This window comes from Siniperca chuatsi, linkage group LG3 (genome assembly GCF_020085105.1).
Source record: "Siniperca chuatsi isolate FFG_IHB_CAS linkage group LG3, ASM2008510v1, whole genome shotgun sequence".
Lineage (NCBI taxonomy): Eukaryota > Metazoa > Chordata > Actinopteri > Centrarchiformes > Sinipercidae > Siniperca > Siniperca chuatsi.
Window position 1 is genome coordinate 2,010,006 of NC_058044.1, and position 19,808 is coordinate 2,029,813.

The window sequence follows — 19,808 nt, forward strand, 5'->3', positions numbered from 1 at the left end:
GAGCACATCTGTTCTTCTTCTCCCTGCACCTCTAAACCACATGTTGCAGCAGCTGACGCTGTCTGAAGCTGGGCACAACAATATGCTGACTAATTACATGCCCTCGTTAAGAGTTCACCAAAAAACTACGCATGTTCCTGCGTCTGCCCCCCCCCCCCTCCCAGCAGGCTGCAGTCGCTCTGGGTTTGAGGACTTTCATGTCAGCGAGGTGACACGCTGCTGGAGCACGACGAGGAAGAACTGCAGTTTGGAAACCTCATGACTCCAATGAAAATAACCCAGACTATAAATCGTGTTTTCCAGTCCCCCCCCCCTTTGGAACAGGAGCAGGGAGGAAATAAAATGTTTGTCCTTGTTTCGGAGTAGCAGTGACCTGATTTTCCCTGCCTGCATTTATCCGCCTGCTATCAGCTGACTGCCAGTCACATGGGGAATCTCTTCCCCAGCCCCGGCAGCGACACGCGCCTCCTCATCTGGATGTTAATCCGGTGCGTCCTCCTCCCCGAGGGGGGAGGGGGGGGGCAGAAATCTACGGCTTTTGGCTTGCAGGGATAAAACCGGCTTGTTTTGGTGTAAGCTCCGGTGCTCCACAGGGAAGCATTCTGGGACGTTTGTAAAGGCCTGCATTCATGCGGGCCTGCGTCACACAGGGTGATGTATATCACATGGTGTAAACAGTTTGACATTTGGCTAAATGTGCTCTACGCTGCGTTAGCGGGCCAACACAGAGCTAAATTGTCTGTAAAGAGCAGCAGACCGTCTCCCACCACGTGTTTGCTGTTGTACAACTAACCAATGCCTGACCCTGCACACACATTCACTCTGGACTCTGTCTCAATAACAGGCCTGTACACACACACACTCACACACACACACACACACACACACACATACGCACACTACACACTCACTTCTCAGTAGAAAGATATTGCCACATGGTAGATGTTGTAATTCCAAGATAAGACTTGTATTTATTGGACAGAGTGAAGGTCGACTGCTCTCAGAGAAGAAGCTGCAGGAACAAGAACAGAAGGACAAGATAACACACTTTCTGGCGCACAAGGAAACACACTCTTTTATAAACCCCTTAAATGTTTTATATTAACACTAAGGTAAGACGTACGTTAAGTATATGGCCAAAAGTATGTAGACACCCGTGTCGACGCAGGATTTGAACGCAGGTGACACAAAGCACAAGACTTTTCACCAGGAATGTCATTCGTTTTGCAGCTATTTGATCATAAAGCAAAGTATTTTTGACCAAAGTTATTGATCAGAATTATTACAATTAATTTTGTGCCAATCCACGTAGTAAATGTTGAGGTGTTTCAGTCTGGAGGTGCACCGACCGGCACATCGCTCAGCATCTTTGCACAACAGTAACTCTTGAGAAACTTGAAACTTGACCTTAAAACAAAACTTCCGTTCATGTTCATGATCAAGTTCAACGAAATTCAACTTCGCTTTTAGGGGGCATGAATTTTTTCCAGCTTTAAAAGTTGAGAAGAACTGGATTAAGAGATGGTTAACACACTTGAAAGCTTTATTTCATTTAAGCTGGTGTCCTTATGTAAACTGGAAGTTAAGACATATCGTGTATAAAGTAGGATTTTGCTTAAATTTTTTAATTATTCTCCTCGGTTTCCCCCCCTTTAATCCTGTTTTTCCTGTTTCTAAATCAGGTCCTTAACTAAGTATCGTGTTGCCTGAACAGTAGAGACAGTAGAGATTTACAGCTGCTGAACAGAGGCCTCAGGACAACACTGTAACTGTGATACACAAAAGACACGGACAGATTTTATCTTTCACTTGTGAAAGTGGAGATAAGAGGAGGTGTGCTGACGTCAGCACACGCAGATCAAATATAGCAGCGTCCTGCAGGGAGGCGTGGCAGAAGGGGGAATCAAAGGTTGGACTTTGATTAGGGAAACAACCCAAATATTGAGCAAGCCTGGTTGAAAGTGCTGAGCAGCTGTTACACATTTACCAGAAGACGGCTGGCAGGGAAGCGGCTCTTCCCTTCTTTAAGCGGCCCTGCGCTGGGGATATTTAATTACAAAGCACATCTGAAGAAGACGATCCGGGCCCCCCAACACGACTGAGAGCCCAGCTCCGCCCTGTGCAGCACAAACCGCACTGTACTTAAAAGCTAACGCTCAAAGCTGAGGCTAAACAGAGGGGCCGGAAGGATGGGAGCGCTGCTCTTTAAAGAGCAGATCCCCGAGACGTTTGCCAAAAAGCAGATGAAACAAAGAGGCTTAAGGGAAGGGGAAGAAAAGAAACTCTGCCAAAACTTGACACTCCGCAGACCGGATGAATGTTTGTCTTTGAAAAAGCGCTTTAATCAAAATTGAAGTGAGTTAAAAAAAAAACAACCTCTGACGCGAAGCAGTAGCCGGGATTTATCAAAGTAATACCTGCGTGAAGATTTGCTCTGATGAGACGTGAGTCAGCATCCAAGGTCTTCCTGGGGTCCGACCTCAGCAGTCCTTTGGTGATTTACCAACAAGTCCTCCGAATTAAACGACTTAATGCGTTGCTTGTCCATTCCCTCCACAATGACACACATGAACGGGCTGGACAGGATGACTTCTGATCTGAGATCACCGCGGTTTAGGTTTAGGCACAGAAGCTACTTCAGGTTAGGGAAGCGTCGTGGTCTCAGTTTAAAGAGACCAACGGGAAGCGGACAGCTGTCCCACATCTTGGACAGTTTATTGGTGCCTCTAATGTCTCTGTTAAACCTAAGATATACTAACTTAAAGATACACTCTGGTCTCAGAGCTGTATTATTATTATTATTATTATTATTTATTGCGGCCGTGCACGTTTTTATTGGACAACATCGAACAATAGCGGTGCCTCTGCGCACCTTCGGCTTCTTATATTTACAGATCTTTCCACAGTTAAATTAACATTAAAAATAAATGTACTACAAGCATTACATGTGTAGCCCGAGAGCCTCTGAACTGTGGAGGTCTGTTTAGTATCTACATGCTTCCACTTGGCTGATTCCTCTGTTTCCCCAGAGCTTCATTGTCGTCCAAAAGCTACACACACTGTAGTTTATTCTGCCTCCGCCCCACACACACACCGTCCTGCTGCCCCAAACACTCACTACAGCACCACATGTGGATTCATCCGCCGCTGGAAATAGTCCCCTGTTAGTCTGATAAAAACTACAGCGAGCAGCTGTTTGAGGAAACTACTGTATATATCTGTGAGATTTAAGATGGACAAATTGTTGGCTTTGGTGGGTTTAACTGACAGTAAGAAAAATATAGAATAATGCCTTTAAAAATATATATTTTTCTAATGATTTTGACTTTCTCACTGTGCTCTTAAACCCCTGCAGCTCTGTCGGAGGTGAGCTTTCAGGTGACCTTTCTGGCAAGATCTTATTTGTCTGTAGATAAAGTCAGCGTGCGCAGACACACTTGGTTGGTGTGTAGACTTCAGGGCTGACTCACCTCAGTGGAAAAAGATCGTGGTTGGCCCCCCTTCATCTAGACCTTCAGTTTTTGCTTTAGTTTTTTTCAATGCATGTAATCTGTGCAGTTCGAGGCTTCAGATTGTATTTGTTGTTTTGTTAACACGTCGACTCCTGACAAATCTCTCCCGTGTGCTTTAACTTTGGACCCTGTTTCCATGATCCGACAGACACCGCAGCAGAGCGCTTCCTGTCTGTTTTATCTCTGCAGGTCTGATGCGATCAATAACAGATTTGCTCGGCTTTGTCGGCTGCATAATAAAACTGTCGGCTAGATAAGGCGCACGCCGCCTCAAAACCCTCGGCTCTACTGTAAAACCGCCTCTCCGTCCAGCAAACAGTGCAGCCTGCTGCTCTCAGGTTATAAAGTATCCGCCTGGAGAAAAGGGATCGCCTCCCCCCTCCTCCCTCGCTGTGGCCTTTACTTCCTGCCAGCTCATTGACGTGGCAAATCCAGCGTCCTCTCTGTTTACCTTCCAGCGGGGATCTCCAGGCAACGGGGGCCGCGGCTCTCAGCGCCGGCTGCTATATTTGGGCCTTCGCTCCGTAAACCCCTTTCCAGATAAAGAGTCAACACAGCGGCGCGTTCCTTTCTTGGTGCTCGCTGCTGGGAGTTCACTGATTAATGGCACAGGAGGCTCTGCCCGCCTCAGCGGCTAATTATAGAGAGTGCAGCTGCTGGGTTTGACCCGCCGCCGTCCCTCCACAACCCCGTACACCTCCACCACCACCCAACACACCGCGCACGCCTTTCACATCCCTCCTCCTCCTTTATCTGCTGCAGTCGGGGCAGAATTGACTGTCAGCGGGGGGGGGGGGTTATATGAGCCAGATGTTCTCATTGGGTTCTCAAATCGATCCACATAAAATAAAATAATCAATTATTGAATTAAGCTCAGTAGGTTCTTTTTTTTGATACAGACCCAACAGTGCAGAACTTGCTTTAACTTTCTTATATTTCTACTGTGTTTGTTGTTTTGCACCAAAATACCAAAGCAAATTCCTCGAATGTGTAAACCTGCTAAAGCTTCTGAGTATCAAAACCTGACAGCTGGTACAGAATATCAGATTCATGATCTTTGCTTGTTCTGTGATCAGATTGAAATCAAAACTTTGCCAGTTGTAGACTGTATTTTACTAAGATTTAATATTTAAGCAGTTTGGCTTCTTTTTTTCAATGAAAGTAACAGGTTTTGTAGGAAAAAAAAAGTGTTTATATTGTGCTGTTATCCCCATTTGTACATTTTGTTAAGTCAACACTACAAAGATACACAAGGCAGAAGGCAAGTGGAACAAACCGGTTCGTCTCGCAGCACACGGACACCTGCAGGGTGACGGGGTCGACACCACTGTTCGCATCCTTATAATGTTGGCATTTCTTCAACGCGACCTTTCCCTTACCCAGGCCCTAGGCATGCTGCAGTTGTTGTAGGAACGATATGAAAAGCGCTGCCATCGAACATTATCTTGGTGTGGTGTCGCCGCCCCGTATAAGAGGGCAGTATGCGGGCCGCATCACTTTGGTCGGCGCTGGAGAACTTGACGGGGACGCTGAAGAAAGCAGCACCGTAAACGGGAAGCCATGAGAAAGCCAAACAGAGCAACGCAAGCACCTTCTGACAGATCAGAGAGTGGAACGCAAACAGAACTACACGCCTTAAACAGACGGTTTCCCGATATTTGGAATAATGACCAGAAACACTGGACTGACGTTAACGATTTAACACACACACACACACACACACACACACGGAGCAGGGTGTTTCAACGTTCTGCTTGGCGGTGAGTTGAAATCATCCGGTAAGATGTCCGTACCTGCAAATCTAGTCTCCGCACTGGACCCGTAGTCCCCTGCCATACCCAACCCGCCGTGAAACAAAAGAAGCGTAAAGAAGTCATGATGGCGACCGCCAGCTGAACCTCATCCGTCTGAATGAATCTCGGACTCCCTCCTGTCGCACATCTGCCCGTACCATTGAAGTCCGCCCTGCAGACTTTGCGAGAGGCTTGATTTTAGTCAGCGAGCCAGACGACATATGACAGGCCTTATCTGAATCAGTCATTCTGTCTTGCAGACCGAGTGTTACGCGACTCAGCTCCCCCTCCACCACCTGCACACTGTTTCTCAGTTTTCATAATAAACATTTATCTAAATTTGTTCTCTCTGTTTGACATTATTGATTCTAACTGTCAGCTTTTATCGTTTTATTCTCGCTTATTAGCATATTTTTTTATACATATATTCTATTAACTTTAATTGTTGCAATCACTAAAGTGTTATTACTGTTATTATGGTCTGTCTGGGCTGTAGTGCCCCTTCTGCTAAATATAGCTTTTTAGGCAATCTGGGTATTTAAAAGTACAGTTAGTGTATTTACGCTGTAAGCAGAAGCAACAGTTTTACTGGCGTTTGTTTTACTATCCCTGTGGGGACAGTCATCGACATAATACTTTCCCTCCCCCCTAACCTTAACCTTAGCCTCCATGTAACCTGAACCCTAACACCAAGCCCTCAGAAAGCCGTCTCCACCCGTGGGGACTTCAGTTTCTGTCCCCACAGTGACACAAGTCCCCATTGGTTAGTGTGCATTCAGGTTAAAGTCCCCACAGGGATATAAGAACATGAAACACACGTGCGTGTGTGTGTGTGTGTGTGTGTGTGTGTGTGTGTGTGGGGGGGGGGGGGTCTTTGAAGCCCCAGGGCAGATTTGTGAAAGTGCTGACGTGGCGGGGGCCAGGCCGACCATTGTGCGAGTGCAGCATGTTCTGCCTGAGTCGGGGTCGTTCTTCACGCGGGGGCCGACTGACCTTTTGAACGGCGTTTGGATTTGAACACACTCCAGATGAAGAGAGGCTCCGGGCCTGCCTGTACGAGTAAACACAAGCTCACCCCACCCTAAACCCTGAAGCCGGCGCAGCGGAGCAGCACGGGGGGGGGGGTGGGGTTGTGAGCACTTGTTGCTAACGTTTAGCTGCACGGCGGTCACATGAAGCAGAGAGCTGTGCAGCCAGCGGCGAGGCGTGATGCACAGCGCTCTGTTCAGGCACGTCCGGCCTCGGGGAACTGGCACGTTATGAATGAGGTTCTGAGAATCTTCTCCTTAATTTTCAGTTGCTAAATAAATGTTTTGTTCCACTCCGCAGGTCTAATGCAACCGCCTACTGTCCATTCCTGAAAGCTTCTTCCTTTTCTGTTCTAAATATTTGGAGCTATGGCGTACTTCAGCTAACTGCCAGCGCCTAGTACAGGTAATTAGCTCCTAGCTAAGCTAGCTAAATTCCCGAGACGGGTCTATCTGCAGTCTGGCAGACTACACGACACACCCGCTGAGATAACTTCCTGGATTACTTATTTTAACCCAAACCGTGATGTTTTCCTAAACCCGACCAAACTGCGACCGTTTCGATGGCGTGTCACGTCGCCGGCGTGTCCTGTAGTACTGTGCACCTGCAGATAGATAGATTAGTTTTTCCCTGAGATGGCTGACCAATAAGAAGTCTTAATTTGACCATTAGTTTGATATATACCAACATTCGAGGGAACATTTCAGCCCCAAAACGTGAAATAATGCTAAACGCTAAAGTCAGCATGCTAACACGGTCACAATAACGAATCTGACGCGTTTACCGTCTTAGTTTCGCATATTGGCAGCATTTTATAATTAGCTGTGAACACAAAGTACGGCTGATGGGAATGCCTTTAGTTTTGGATTTGGTCATAAACCTGACGATGGCGCTAGATCAAAAGTCAGAGGATACGATTCATCCTGATCCTCCGCACTTCCTGCAGCTACGCTGCTAGCGTAGCTTACATTAGCATCACATCAGTTAGGTAAATATTTAGGACACTCACCTGTAGTTTTTTCACAGATTGACATCAGTCTGAGGACATTTTAACTATCTTCATCTCACCTTATTCACATGTATTTGACCGCTGGTTCATTTTCGCAGTCCATGTTTATTAGCGGTTACGTTAGCTGTAGCAAGCTAACAGCTAACGGTGACTGCCTATGCTGTAAGGTTTTTAATCGGCTGCTGTGTTGCTTCTGTGAGTGTGTTTACATGCACACTAGTAATATTAACTAGTGTGAATCCCTTTTGCACCAGGATTTATCGAGGTTTTTTGAAAACAGGACACGATGCACAAGTTCACAACCAGGGACACTCCCAAAAACCCAGTGATAACCGGCATGCGCACTAGTATCCGGGTCCCGATCAGTTTCACAATATTTGATTTTCATGATTTAATAACTGACCTCGTTCCTGTTGACGGACTTACAGACACGTCAGTTATAAAGGTGGTGTTTGGAGAAAATGCTCTCTGCGTCGGAGGGATTAATTGGCAGCAAAGCTCGCTGTGCAATGTCATTTTTTAAAGTCACCACGAGCTCCAGTTGTTTATTTTCCTCCAGTTTGTCTCCATTTTGCTCTCCTCCCTGCACAGTCACATACTTTTGTCAAAATTAAAATGATTTCAAAAGGTTTTAAACCAACTTGGACCGAGCCAACATCACTGTTCCAGCCATGCTGTGTGTGTCAGGTGACGTTAAACGACTTGCCCGCGGACATTAAGCTAACTTTCTAGTTAGCTAAGACGTGCTGTTGTTGTGATGTTAGCTGTAGCAGCAGGAGAGTTGTGAGCGTCGCTGTCTGGAGCTGCTGTGCCGGCTCTGGGAAACCGTCTCGTCCTCTGTGTTAGCTTCGCAGCAGCAGCTGTAGCGACAGTATGCTAACCCGCAACCGAGCCAACGTTAGTTATATTACTTACTGTGTCGCTGTTCGCTCTGTATCGCGTATTTGTCATTCTCCAGAGTCGCACACCCCCACCTTTAAACATGGCCACCATGGGAATAAGGTCAATCGGGGTCAATTCAAAATGAATCACTGCTCGTTAATTATGAGAGTCAAGCTGCAGCCGGTCGCATGAAGTCACGGGGTATTTTCTGCGTTCGTCACGTTGTTGCTGGCAGCGCTGACTGAGGTGGGAACAGCTGAGGTTTGTTGTTCCTGCTCAGTGCCTGTTTGCTGTTCTCCAGCCAATTGAGTTCAAGACGTGTTTCCTCCAGCCCCATCCTGCACATCAGAGTCAGGAAAGACGGGGGGGGGGCGAGTATGGGCGAGGGACAGCTGAACAAACAGAGGGAACCGAGAGAGAGAGAGAGAGGGGGAGGAACCCTGAGTTTTTCTCTGAGTGTGCCACGTAATTTGAGCAAACCCATTTATCTCGGGCCACTGGCTCTTCGGGCCCTCTGGGTGTTGAGTTTCGGTGACAGATGAAAAGGAATGAGCTGTCTCGGCTGGAATCTGAGGCCGACCTCACGCCAAAGACGAACCGGCCTGACGGAGCGAGAGAGGGCGGAGGTCTGGGTCTGGTTTAGATTGGCCGTCTGATTGGCTGGCAGACATCAAAAGGAGCAGCAGACCGAAGTTTTAACCCTTTGGACTGTTTGTGTTGTTTCTTTAGAGGAATGTGAAAGTTGAAACTGTGAGGAGAAGTAATTCTTCTACTTTCCTTTTCAATAAAGAACAACAATCCTAAAATTAAAGTACCTTGTACTTTGCTGGGGGGGGGGGGCTCTCGGACCCCTTCAAGGGCCCCTGGTGGTCCCCAAACCCCAGTTCAAGAAACAGACTTAACTACACCCACTACTATGAGTTTGATAAAAATACAGAGGTCTGCTTACTCGCTTTTTCCAGAGATTTCAACTGCATCTCAAGGTCTTCATCATACTCACATTTACAGATGAAGCTCCAGAAAAAGCTAGTAAGCGGACCTTACTAAACTATTTCCAAAGGTCAGACATTACCTCTCGTGCTCAGTCAGTTTCTAGTTGCATGTCAAAACCGATTATCAAAAGTTGCCGTTTGTAATCTTGTTTGCATATTTTTTGATCATGTGGTAAATAATTAATTAAAAATCAACGTTTTGTCAATGTCTAAGCTGGATTTTATTCAGGCAAAGTTCTCGTGAAGCTGCTTGTGTTTAGACAAGTATTGATAAACTGGAACTGGTATTTTGTTGGACCACATCAGCACTAGTGTGTGCATGTGTTTTTGTTTGCTCTTGTTCTGTAAAAAAAAATATAAATAAAAGTACCGTATTAATATTTTGCTTCATTCAGCTGCTGCTCTGTGGATCGATTCCTGAAAACCTCGTCGGCGACGCAGCTTCAGATCTACAGCAGAGGTTCGGTCAGAGGCCGAAGCTCAACGTGGTCTTTCAGGGACCCTCATTGGACTGAGAAATAAGTACATTTATACGAGTAACGTGCCTAAAACGCAATGTCGAGGTTTGGCCCCCTTTGTTACACTTCATACGTTTTCTTTACCAGGTTTCAGCGGGAAATATTGTACGATTTCACTCCGCGTAGTTTAGTAACATTAGTGATCGGTGGCCTTCAAAACAGACCATAAAAAAAAAAAAAAACATGTCGGAAAGTTTCCCCACCAAACACTGCCAAAAGTATAAACATTTATAACTTAAAAACTCTTTAAAAAACTAAAAGATCATTCTTGAAAAGTACTTAAATCTTCTGATACTCAAAAGTACATTTTACTGCAAGTAATTCTTCACTTTGGCAAACTTCTATTCGCAGGACGTAACAGAATTTCATCAATGGAAAAACAAAAAAAAACATTGCGTAATCCAAACGGCTGCTGACCTCTTAGTCTGTGGACCTGGACTGATTTAATCTCCCTCGAAGGCCGGCACTCTAAGAAACCCAGACTCTGCGAAACCCTCTTTAAAAAGGCTCCTTTATTATTTATGCAACACCGACGCGTTGAGCAGTTTGGCATGTTTTGTTTTAAAGTCTGCAACTAAAAAGATTATTTTCATTACTGATTTATCTGCCTGTAATTTTAAGTAACTGCTCCACCTGTAAAAACGTCCTCCGAACCCAGCGTGACGTCTTTCTCTGACCAAACGGTCCAAAACCCGGAGACATTCAGTCCACAGCGACATAAAACAGAGAAAAGCAGCAAACCCTCACAATCGAGATTCGACTTTTTGCTTTAAATCTGCCTTTAAAAATCGAAGCACGTTTATATTCCCAAAGCTAAAAAAAAAAAAAAAGGTACAGAGAAACACATTTCTGGCTCAGCCCGTCTCAAAAATCTGTTCCTTCGCTGTCTCTAACGAGCCAATAAGAACTGCTCCAGCGTCCCGGTCCAGATTGTGCTGCGACTTCAGGGTTCAAAAGATAATAAAGAGCGAACCGTTTTGACTTTTTTTTTTTTTAAAGTGTGTCAGCTTGAGGGTTAAACCTGAACCTGCCGGGTAGGACCGAGCGTCTGCGGGCGGAGAGAGGCAGCGACGGGTTAAAAGTTTCCTCCTCGCTGCTCTGAATGGCGGCTGAAAGCGACAGGGGCCCCGGCATAAACACACACACACACACACACACACACACACACAGGGCCCCCATTCATCCACTCGCTGTGTGATCAACCTTGAACAGTGGAAGGCGTGTTATTGCAGCAGAGAGGGAGGGGGGAGAAACAGAAGAAGAAGAGGAAGGGGGAGAGCGGTGACTCAGGAATTCCACCGAGGAGCACGTGACCCCTGAGCAAGGCATTTATATCCTGCCTCTGTCCCTCTGCGCTGAGGCAGGGGCCCCTCTGTGCTCCTTCACGCTGTTTCCCTTCCTGAAGGCAAAACCAGCCGAACGTGACGGAGAGAGAGAGAGAGAGAGAGAAACGTCCACAAGCGACAAGCAAATCACACGCTTTTTTATGTAGAATATTAACTTAAAAGCAACCGTGGAAGCAAAGCTGAAAAATAAATAAGCCAAATACATAAAACGAGAGGGTGAGAGCGAGGAGAGAGAAATGACAAAATAAACGAGATTTAAGCCTCATACAAATCCCCTCTGACAGGAGCCATTTTGTCTGATGAAGCAGCTTTTGTTGTGGAGCAGGAAGCCCGTTAAGAGTCGCCCCCCGCCCCCCCCAAAACAGAGCCCAGAGGCGTCACACCGTCATCCCGACGGAGCGAGTTCTGTGTGTGTGTGTGTGTGTGTGTGTGGGGGGGGGCATCAGTCCCAGAGGGCCGCCGCTCGTGACCTCACGTCTCCGGTATGTTTTCACTGTAACCGGGGCGTTAGTCGGCAACGCGAGGAGACGAAAACAATCTAGATCCGGACGTGTCAACTCCTAGGGGCCCCGAAGCGCCGGGAGTCATTTGGACACGTCGACAAACGCCTCACCTCACCGGGCGCCACTTTTGAAGCGCGCCGCGTCTTCCACGGCAGACTATTTTTAGGCCCTACTTATCTCCCGACGCTGGCGGGGACACGAGGCTGGGCAGCGAGCACCCTCAGGCCCGCCTACATGTGATTTACTGTACAAAAACGTTTTTTTTTTTTTTTTTACAACACACCTCTACCCCGGCCTTCACCCCTCCTCCCTCCTCCTCCTCCTCCCTCCTCCCTCTCCTGGACCGTTCTTCCTCCCACTCTTCCCTGGAAGCCGGTTTGTTCCTGCTGGAAGGTATTGCATCATGACTGAATCACAATCGGCTCTCCGACCAACTCCTGGCTCGCCGGTTACGGAAAATAAGCAAAACCACAGAGACACTAGAGGTATTATTACAAGGTCTGAAACTGTATTTGGCAAGTTTTTTTTTTTGTTTTTTTTTTTTTTATCTTAAAACAAGTGCATACATGTACAGCTAGAAGCTTTTTTTGTTGTTGTTTGTTTTTGTTTATTTATTTATTTATTTTTTTTGCCAAGTGCTCAGATTAGTCACATTCTATGTTTGACAGGACCGTCTCCAGACCTAAAGTACACCAATAGATTGAAAAGAAACAAGTGTGATGGAGGAGGAGGAGGAGGAGGAGGAGGGTGGGGGTGGGGGTTGTTATGAGTAGTACATACCTTTTCATCTTCAAAATTATAGAAACACAATGTATTGAAAAAAAAAAAAAAAAAAATTATACAGCCATGTTTACGAAGTATACACTTCCCTTGTGTCCAGTATGTACACATGTCCGTTGGTTTCTCTGGGGCTTGCTGCTGGATGATTTATATTTGGGTGTGTGCGTGTTACTTTATGTCCTGTTGTTGTTGCCGTAGTCGGATTACAAAAAAGGGAAAGAGGTTCAAGAAAAAACAAAAAAACAAAAAAAAAAAAAAAACAGCTGGTGAACATTTTAAGGGTCTCTCTCCTTTTTTACCTTTATGTCCCCGGCCAAGATGGTGGCTATTTCCCCCTGCATGAAGGCCCAGGGCACGTTGGAGCCGACCAGCGGGCACCGCTCGCCGCTGGGGCAGTACACCTCGCCGGTGGCGCCCTGCTGCTTGATGCTCTCCCGGGAGCAGGGGAAGCAGAACTTGTGCGAGGGCACCGACGGGCACTGGACGAAGTGAGTGTCCTCCAGCCGCTCGTGGCACAGGGTGCAGCACAGCGGCACGCTGCCCGGGGGCACGGAAGAGTCCGGAATGCTCTGTGGTGGCGGCGCGTGGGGGTCCATGCTGCCGGGCGCGTGTAGCGCAGAAGGGTTGGCGCCCGCGGGCCCCTCCCTCTGGGCCAGCCTCCTCTGAGAGGCCGAGGACGGCGACAGGGGGCTGCCGCTGTTCCGCCGCGCGCCCGCCGTGGTGGAGTGTACCTGGTTGGCGTCCTTAGGCGAGCCCGTGCTGCCTGCGTTATCGGTGGCGAGGATGAGCGCAGCCATGGGGGACTGGCCGTTCTGCGCTGTGGCGGCCTCGGGGGGCGTGGTGCGGGAGTGGGGGGAGATGGTGGACGGCGGGGCGGCAGAGAAGCCCGCCAGGGCGGCCGGGGGCATCTTCAGCACCTCAGAGGGCGACGGGTGCCACGGCTGGCCCTCGCCACCGTTCATCTTGGCGCCGCTGCCCTCGCCATCTGGCTCCGGGGAGGCCTTCCTCTTCATGCTCCGCGGGTGCTTCCCCCTGTCTGCGGCAGAGGAAGAGGAGGGTTAACACGACCACACTACACACACACACACACACACACACACTACACACACACTACACTACACACACACGGCATGCTAATCTGCTAATAATGAAAACACAGGAAATTTCTCAACAGTGAATAAAAGCTTTGTTTATGTCGCCGCCTCTGCTGCTGCTGCTGCTGTTGTTGTTGTTGTTGTTTGCCAGCCAGCCCTCCGCGTGCACAGAGGTGAACGGGTCCGCGTGAGCAGCGTGGCATTACCGAGCACGTCGGTTTAAAAACACACGTCAGCACCGAGCGTCAAACTCGCTGACACACAATTTCAGCGTTGCTAAGTTCCCGTTTCCACAAAGCGTGCCAGTTCAACATTGTTTTGTTTTGTTTTTTTCCGCGCCGGGGAAATAAAAGCAGACATGGCCGTACCTGTTTTTGAGGAAGTGGCGCTCGTTTCGTATCCCATCACCCGCTGCATGGCGGCGTGGTCCTTCTTAAACCTGCTGTCGAAAGTGTGCATCAGGTCCCTGACTGTTTTGCCTTTGCCTATCCACTCCTTGTGGCTGTCCGACATGTCCGACAGGCTGTCCGGCCTGTGCTTGTCTTTCAGCTCCTCCGGACGCTTGCCGTGCTCCCCGTGGCCAGGCGCGGCCAGAACCCCGGGCAGACCCATCTGAGCCGGGCGACCGTTGAGCGGATGTATGGTGGGTATGCCGCCGTTCACCAGAGGCACCAGGTTGGGAGGGACCGTGCTAATCCTGCGGGGGTTTGGGCTTTGGCGGTTCAGCTCCGGAGGCTCGTCGGGTTTTGGAAATCCGTTTGGCATTTGGAGGCCGTTTGCCTGCCTCCCTGCCTGGCACTCCGGTCCCAGCCGGGGCGGCCGGTCAAACAGCGGGTAGCGGTCCAGAGGCTGCGGCGGGCGGGAGCCCGGGTCTCCGGCCGAGTGGTTGAGCTCCTTCCCGGCGTGCTGGGACTTCCCCGGGCCCGGAGAGCGGCCGTCCTGGAAGCCGTGCGCTCTCTTCAGCTGCCGGGCGGTCTCGATAACAAATTCAATCCGGTCGGCCCCCTCGTAGTTGACGCATCCGCGGCAAACGGGCTCGGTAAAATCCCAGATCATCGCCCACGGCATGCGGGGCAGGTCGCACAAATAGCAGGACTGCCTTCGGGAGGCAGCGACCGCCGCGGAGGACATGTTGTAAACCCCAAAGCGAGTGCGAAAAAAAAAAAAAACTCTCCCCAAAATGTCCGTCGGGTTGTTTACGTTGCTGGAAGGAAGAAATAACCAACAATTAAAAATAAATAAAAAAAATAAAAAAAAAAAAACGAGTTGTATTTTCCGTCAGAAAGCAGCAGAGTCGCACCGAGCGGAGCTCATCGTAGTTGTGTCCTTCGCCGCGGCGCGCCTCCGTCTAAGCTCGCGCTTACAATTCAGCTCGAGCTCTCGGTGTAGGGCCGTGACGTCAGCGCCGACACTCGGCTCGTGCTCCGAGTGTTCTATTTACTGGATTCTTCGACGACCCCCTCAGGGCGCATGCTCGCCGTTTTTCTATCTTTATCCGGAGAGCTTACGCCCAAAGATCGTCTAGCCCGCGCCCGAGGAGGAAGAGGCATCACTCCGGGCCGGTTCTTACTGCGCGACCATCGCAGAAGGACTTCCTGCCACTTCACAGTGTAAAAACACACGCGGATAAACTACATAATAATAAAAACTTTATTTATAGAGCAATTGTCAAAACAAAGTGCTTCACAACAAGAGAAATAAAATACCACACTGAATGATGAAAAATATAAAATACATAAAAAGCAATAAAATAAACAGCCAGCTCAGGTAAAATCAGGATCTGCTTTCAGTCAATCAATCAAACTTTATTTCTATAGCACCTTCCAATAACCGAAACTGAACCAAAGTGCTGTACAACATTAAAAACAAGATAAAAAAAATTATAATAATAATAATGATAATAATAAAAGTACAAATAGGTCAGCAGAGCACATTACAACATTAAGATAAAGAGATAAAAATGTGTTTTGAGACGAGACTTAAACGAAGACTCTGACTCAGACAGCCTGATGTCTTCGGGCAGGTTGTTCCAGATCCTCGGGGCCCTGATGGCCAAAGCTCTGTCCCCCTTAGTTTCCATCCTGGACTCAGGAACAGACAGGAGACCCCTGCCCGAAGATCTCAGACTACGTGAAGGTTCATAAGGGATTACAAGGTCTAAGATATAGTCCGGAGCCATGAAGAGCCTTAAAAGTAATCAACAAGATCTTAAAGTCAGTCCTGAAACCAACAGGGAGCCGATGTAAAGAGGCTGAACCAGGTGTGATGTGGTCGCACCTCTCGGTCCTGAGTCCTGTACAGTCTGCAGGCGTTTCACAGTTTTTACATTAAGACGAGCGAACGGGCCGTTACAGTGATCGAGGCGTGAGGAGATAAAAGCACGCACAACAGTTTCTGCTTCACTAAAATAAAATAAAAAGTTGGAGGGAATAGTGTCCGTGCCATGAGTGTATTTACAGCCCCGGCCTGGTAGAATAATAGTCTGGTGAATCGTTTAATAAAAATAAGTAAAAAGGAGCAGAAACGTCGAGGCCTGCAGAGCTTCCCAAAAGCACGATGCTGAAAATGAACACAAGACGCAATTTACTCAAACCGTATTCGTCTTTGCTAACTTTCTAACTGGCCGACAATGTAATTTAGCAAAGCAACCCGCTAACAGATTAGCGGTTACTGCTGCTGCTGCGGAGGAGGAGGAGGAGGAGGAGGAGGAGGAGGACTTGTTGCAGCTCATATCGGACGGTGAAAGCTGACGGTTCGCTCACGGACTGTATAAAACATGGACGCCGGCGTCCGCGACGTCACCCACAGCTGAGGAAGCTCACAGCGTCTTGGCAGCGCCCGACTCCGGCTAATCCAAAAACGGGCAGAGAGGTGGAGCTGAGGCGGGCCCAGCGAAGCCCGGTTGCTGAGCCGCCTGAGAGGCCACGTCCTGAATTATGCGTAACTTTAAGCCTTAATAGTGCGGTTTTGAGCACTTCCTGGTCTTTCAGCCCCGCAGGGTGCCGTTTAGGTTCGCTAGGCAGCAGCAGGATGTTAGCCAAACGCTACAGATCTTTTCCAAGTGCGTCTGGCTAATGTGTCAGTAGGGAATCAAATCATAAACCCCGAGCCAAAAACACTGCTATCACTAGCGGGAGGAACTAGAAAACCTCGCGTGCATTATTTCAGGACGGCTTGTAGCCCGATACATTCAAATCAAGCCTGAATTAGCTGTTAGGATTGTAGTTCCTTAACAAACTGAACACAAACAAGCAGTATGCCTCCTTTTTTAATTAGCTGAATTGGTTATGTTAGCATTAATGCTGGATTTTATTGAGATATAATAAGCAGTCGCAGCCATTTGGCCTCTGCGTTGTTGGTTTGATCAAACCCAACATTAAAATTCAAAAACTAAATTTGATTGCATACAAGACGTCTTGTTTTGGTTTTTTTTAAATGTAGTTTGTCTGTTGTAGCCTTGTTTTCTGGAAGATAAACTGTTGGTTTTAATGTAATTTGGTCCAAATAATCTTGGCGTGCTTTGCTGGATAGATATCTGCTTTGCGGGCCAAATGCGACCCCTGGAAATTGAGGCAGAGTGGGAGCTCCTGCCTCCCTCTCCTCCTCTCTGCCCAGGGAACCAAAAGGCCTTTTTAAAATACCAAAACCCTGATCAGGAAGTTCAGCTGACAGCCTGCACTCAGACTCGCTTAAGAGCTCAACAAGTGCTGACTTTATTTGGGAAAACAAAACTGGGCGTCCGTCCCCCTCCTCCCCCTCCTCCTCCCCTCCTCCCCCTCCTCCCCTGACCTTTTGTCTCTTTTTATTCTTAAATATTTTCACTCGCTCTCTCTCAAGAGCACATGACAAAAATAATATATTTTACGCAGTTTGTGAAACTGTTATCCCGGGGTTGTAGAATAAGACGAGCCTCCACAGGATGGGAGCAACAAGTGTGCCTCTGCTGGTTTTCCTGCAGGCTCGGTGCCTCTGCTGGTTTTCCTGCAGGCTCGGTGCCTCTCCTGGTTTTCCTGCAGGCTCGGTGCCTCTGCTGCTCGGCCCTGTTGCATTCCAGTTCCTGTGCCAGACGCGCCGTGACGCCGCGCCGGCGGGCAGCCAATCACAGAATTCAGCTGCTGTTGCCAAGCAAACTGAGGGCAAACTGGGACCTGAACACTGAACATAAAACCAGTTGTCTCTGCTTTCACCTCAGACATCCCGCGGTGATCACCGCCGAGAAAATACAAACTGAAGAAAACAACACACGGCTGTAATTAACATGCGGAGCCCCGAAAATGTGCCAAAACATGCGGCTTTTTGAGTGACGGAGACAGCAGGCCTGCAGCAGTATCCGACGCTCTGCTCTGATATCTTATTCAGGCCTTTCATTGTTTTGTGACTGAGGCTTTTGTTCTCACTATTTTGTTCGTGTCTTGATTCCTGTATTTTAGGATTACTGAATAAAAACGTGCATGTGGTTTGTCAGATGCTACTAAAACAAACTGTTTGTCAGCAGCGTCTGTTGAGATTCAGACGCTCAGGCAGAGTTTCAGGACTCGATTATAGAAAGAAATGACTTTATAAGCTTGTTTTTGCAGACACACTGTCTGTAAACATCACAGCGTACTGTCCTGTGAGACAGCGGGCTGTGACATTGACGTTAACGTCCATTTGCTCAGCCCGTTGTCCGTTAAACAGCAGCAGGACGGTCTGGTGTTTGTGCTCGAGCAGAAAACCGACGCCGCTCCCAGAAGTGCAGAAGCGGTGAAGGTCGAGGCGAGGAGCCGAGGACGCGGAGAACAGGAAGTGAGGGAAAGAAGCAGCCGACTGATCTGTGATATGTTGGTGTCTGGCCAGCAGCGAGTCAGCGGCCTCATCTCTTACTCACAGCCTGGGTCGCTGCGCTCGGCTCGACGGGGCCGAGGCCCGCCCGCCCGCCCAGTCCGCTGACGGACAGAGAGGACGCGAGAGAGGGAAGAGGCGGGCGCGGTGAACAATGCGTCCTGTTTTTGCCAGCGTGGCCTCGGGCCGCTGCAGGCGAATGTGCGGGAGCAGCGAGCTGTTTGCGTCCCGGGCGGCGTTCACTGTCAGCGAGCGTCTGTGGTCCTAGTTTTTGTCGGCCCTCGTCTGCGGCTTCTCCGGCCGACTGAACACGTTGAATCGGCGGCGGAGTTCATCGCCGAGCGAAATCACTCTGATTGGCTGTTCAGCTTAAGCGAATCAGTGCACGAGAAGATAAATATATTTAAATATAATTTGTGTTCTCGTTGTTGTGCTAACGTTAGCTGGCTAACTAGCGTCTTGAATGAAACAGTGATAACAGACAGGACAGGAAATCAGACGTTTTCTTGATTAGAAGCAGCTGTTTTACGAAACCGCCAGAGCGAAAGCGGGCACGCCTACATCCACGGGGCTGCTTTTGTTTATGTCCGCAGTCCTAGGTCTTCCTGAATGACGAGTGCAGACTACCGCCACCTGCTGGTATGGATAGTTATTACCTCTCGCGCAGAACGTACGTGCTAGTCGGCCGATCGCTGTAGTCGGTGCGGTGTGCGATCTAGGGTCACTTTTTGGCCAAGACACAGGCGGCGTGAGGCGAACAGGCGGCCTTTGTCGCCGCTAGTTCTTTGACGTCGGTTTGGTGTGTCAGAGCCTTTAGCTGCTGTGCCTAAATACAGAGCAGCTAGCATGGCTGTTGGATTGCATTATATGCAAATTTCCTAACTTATACTACAACACCTGGCTAGTGCTGGTTAGCCGCTGTGTTAGCATTGATGTGTCAGAAAGAGACTTATCTATTAAAGAACGCCAAGAGGGAGCCACGCAAACGGGAAACTTTGGTGTTAAGTGCAACAGATGTTTCGGAGGGTCGTGTGATTTGATGTGTGTCAGTTGTTAAACAAAAGAAGTAGTCACGGTTTAGTCTTACAGGATTTATTCAGGTGCTAGAGGGCGCTGTTCCCTTGAGCAGGACTTGACTCAGACTTCCATCTGGTGGCTGACGAACATCTCTGAGCTGATGTCAGTAACATCTTAACGTCCCTCTGTTAGTAAACGATGCAGGTGCAACTACAGACCAACCACAGACCAGGAGCTGAGCTGGACCATGTCGCACTCTCGACGTAGTGGTCACAGTTGGAAGTGCAGGTCATATGACACCCTGGGAAGACTTTATACCGTACGCTGTGTTATTACAACGATTGCAAACCCAAGACGTAATTTGAGTGTTTTAAATATATTAACTATAAGTTCCACCAACAGTCGTACCAAGATGTGCTTCTTCCCCGAAATAATTAAACTAAAGAATGAAACTAAAATAACGTGTTGTTAAGAGCAGCCACTGCAGGACGCAGGACAGATGTTTTCCTCAC

At 48.4% G+C, this 19,808-nt stretch overlaps 2 protein-coding genes across 3 annotated transcripts in view; one reads left to right on the forward strand and one right to left on the reverse strand.

The window, feature by feature from the left end:
- LOC122873028 (NACHT, LRR and PYD domains-containing protein 12-like) overlaps positions 1-19,808 on the forward strand; it is a 1,034,258-nt gene that overhangs the window by 963,475 nt on the left and 50,975 nt on the right. The window lies entirely within an intron of this gene.
- Positions 12,071-15,137, reverse strand: irf2bp2b (interferon regulatory factor 2 binding protein 2b). The gene is made up of 2 exons (XM_044189385.1): positions 13,827-15,137; positions 12,071-13,400 (listed from the first exon to the last, which is right to left on the reverse strand). Exons 1-2 carry the CDS (start codon positions 14,587-14,589, stop codon positions 12,640-12,642), a joined length of 1,524 nt encoding a protein of 507 aa, XP_044045320.1. The 5' UTR covers positions 14,590-15,137; the 3' UTR covers positions 12,071-12,639.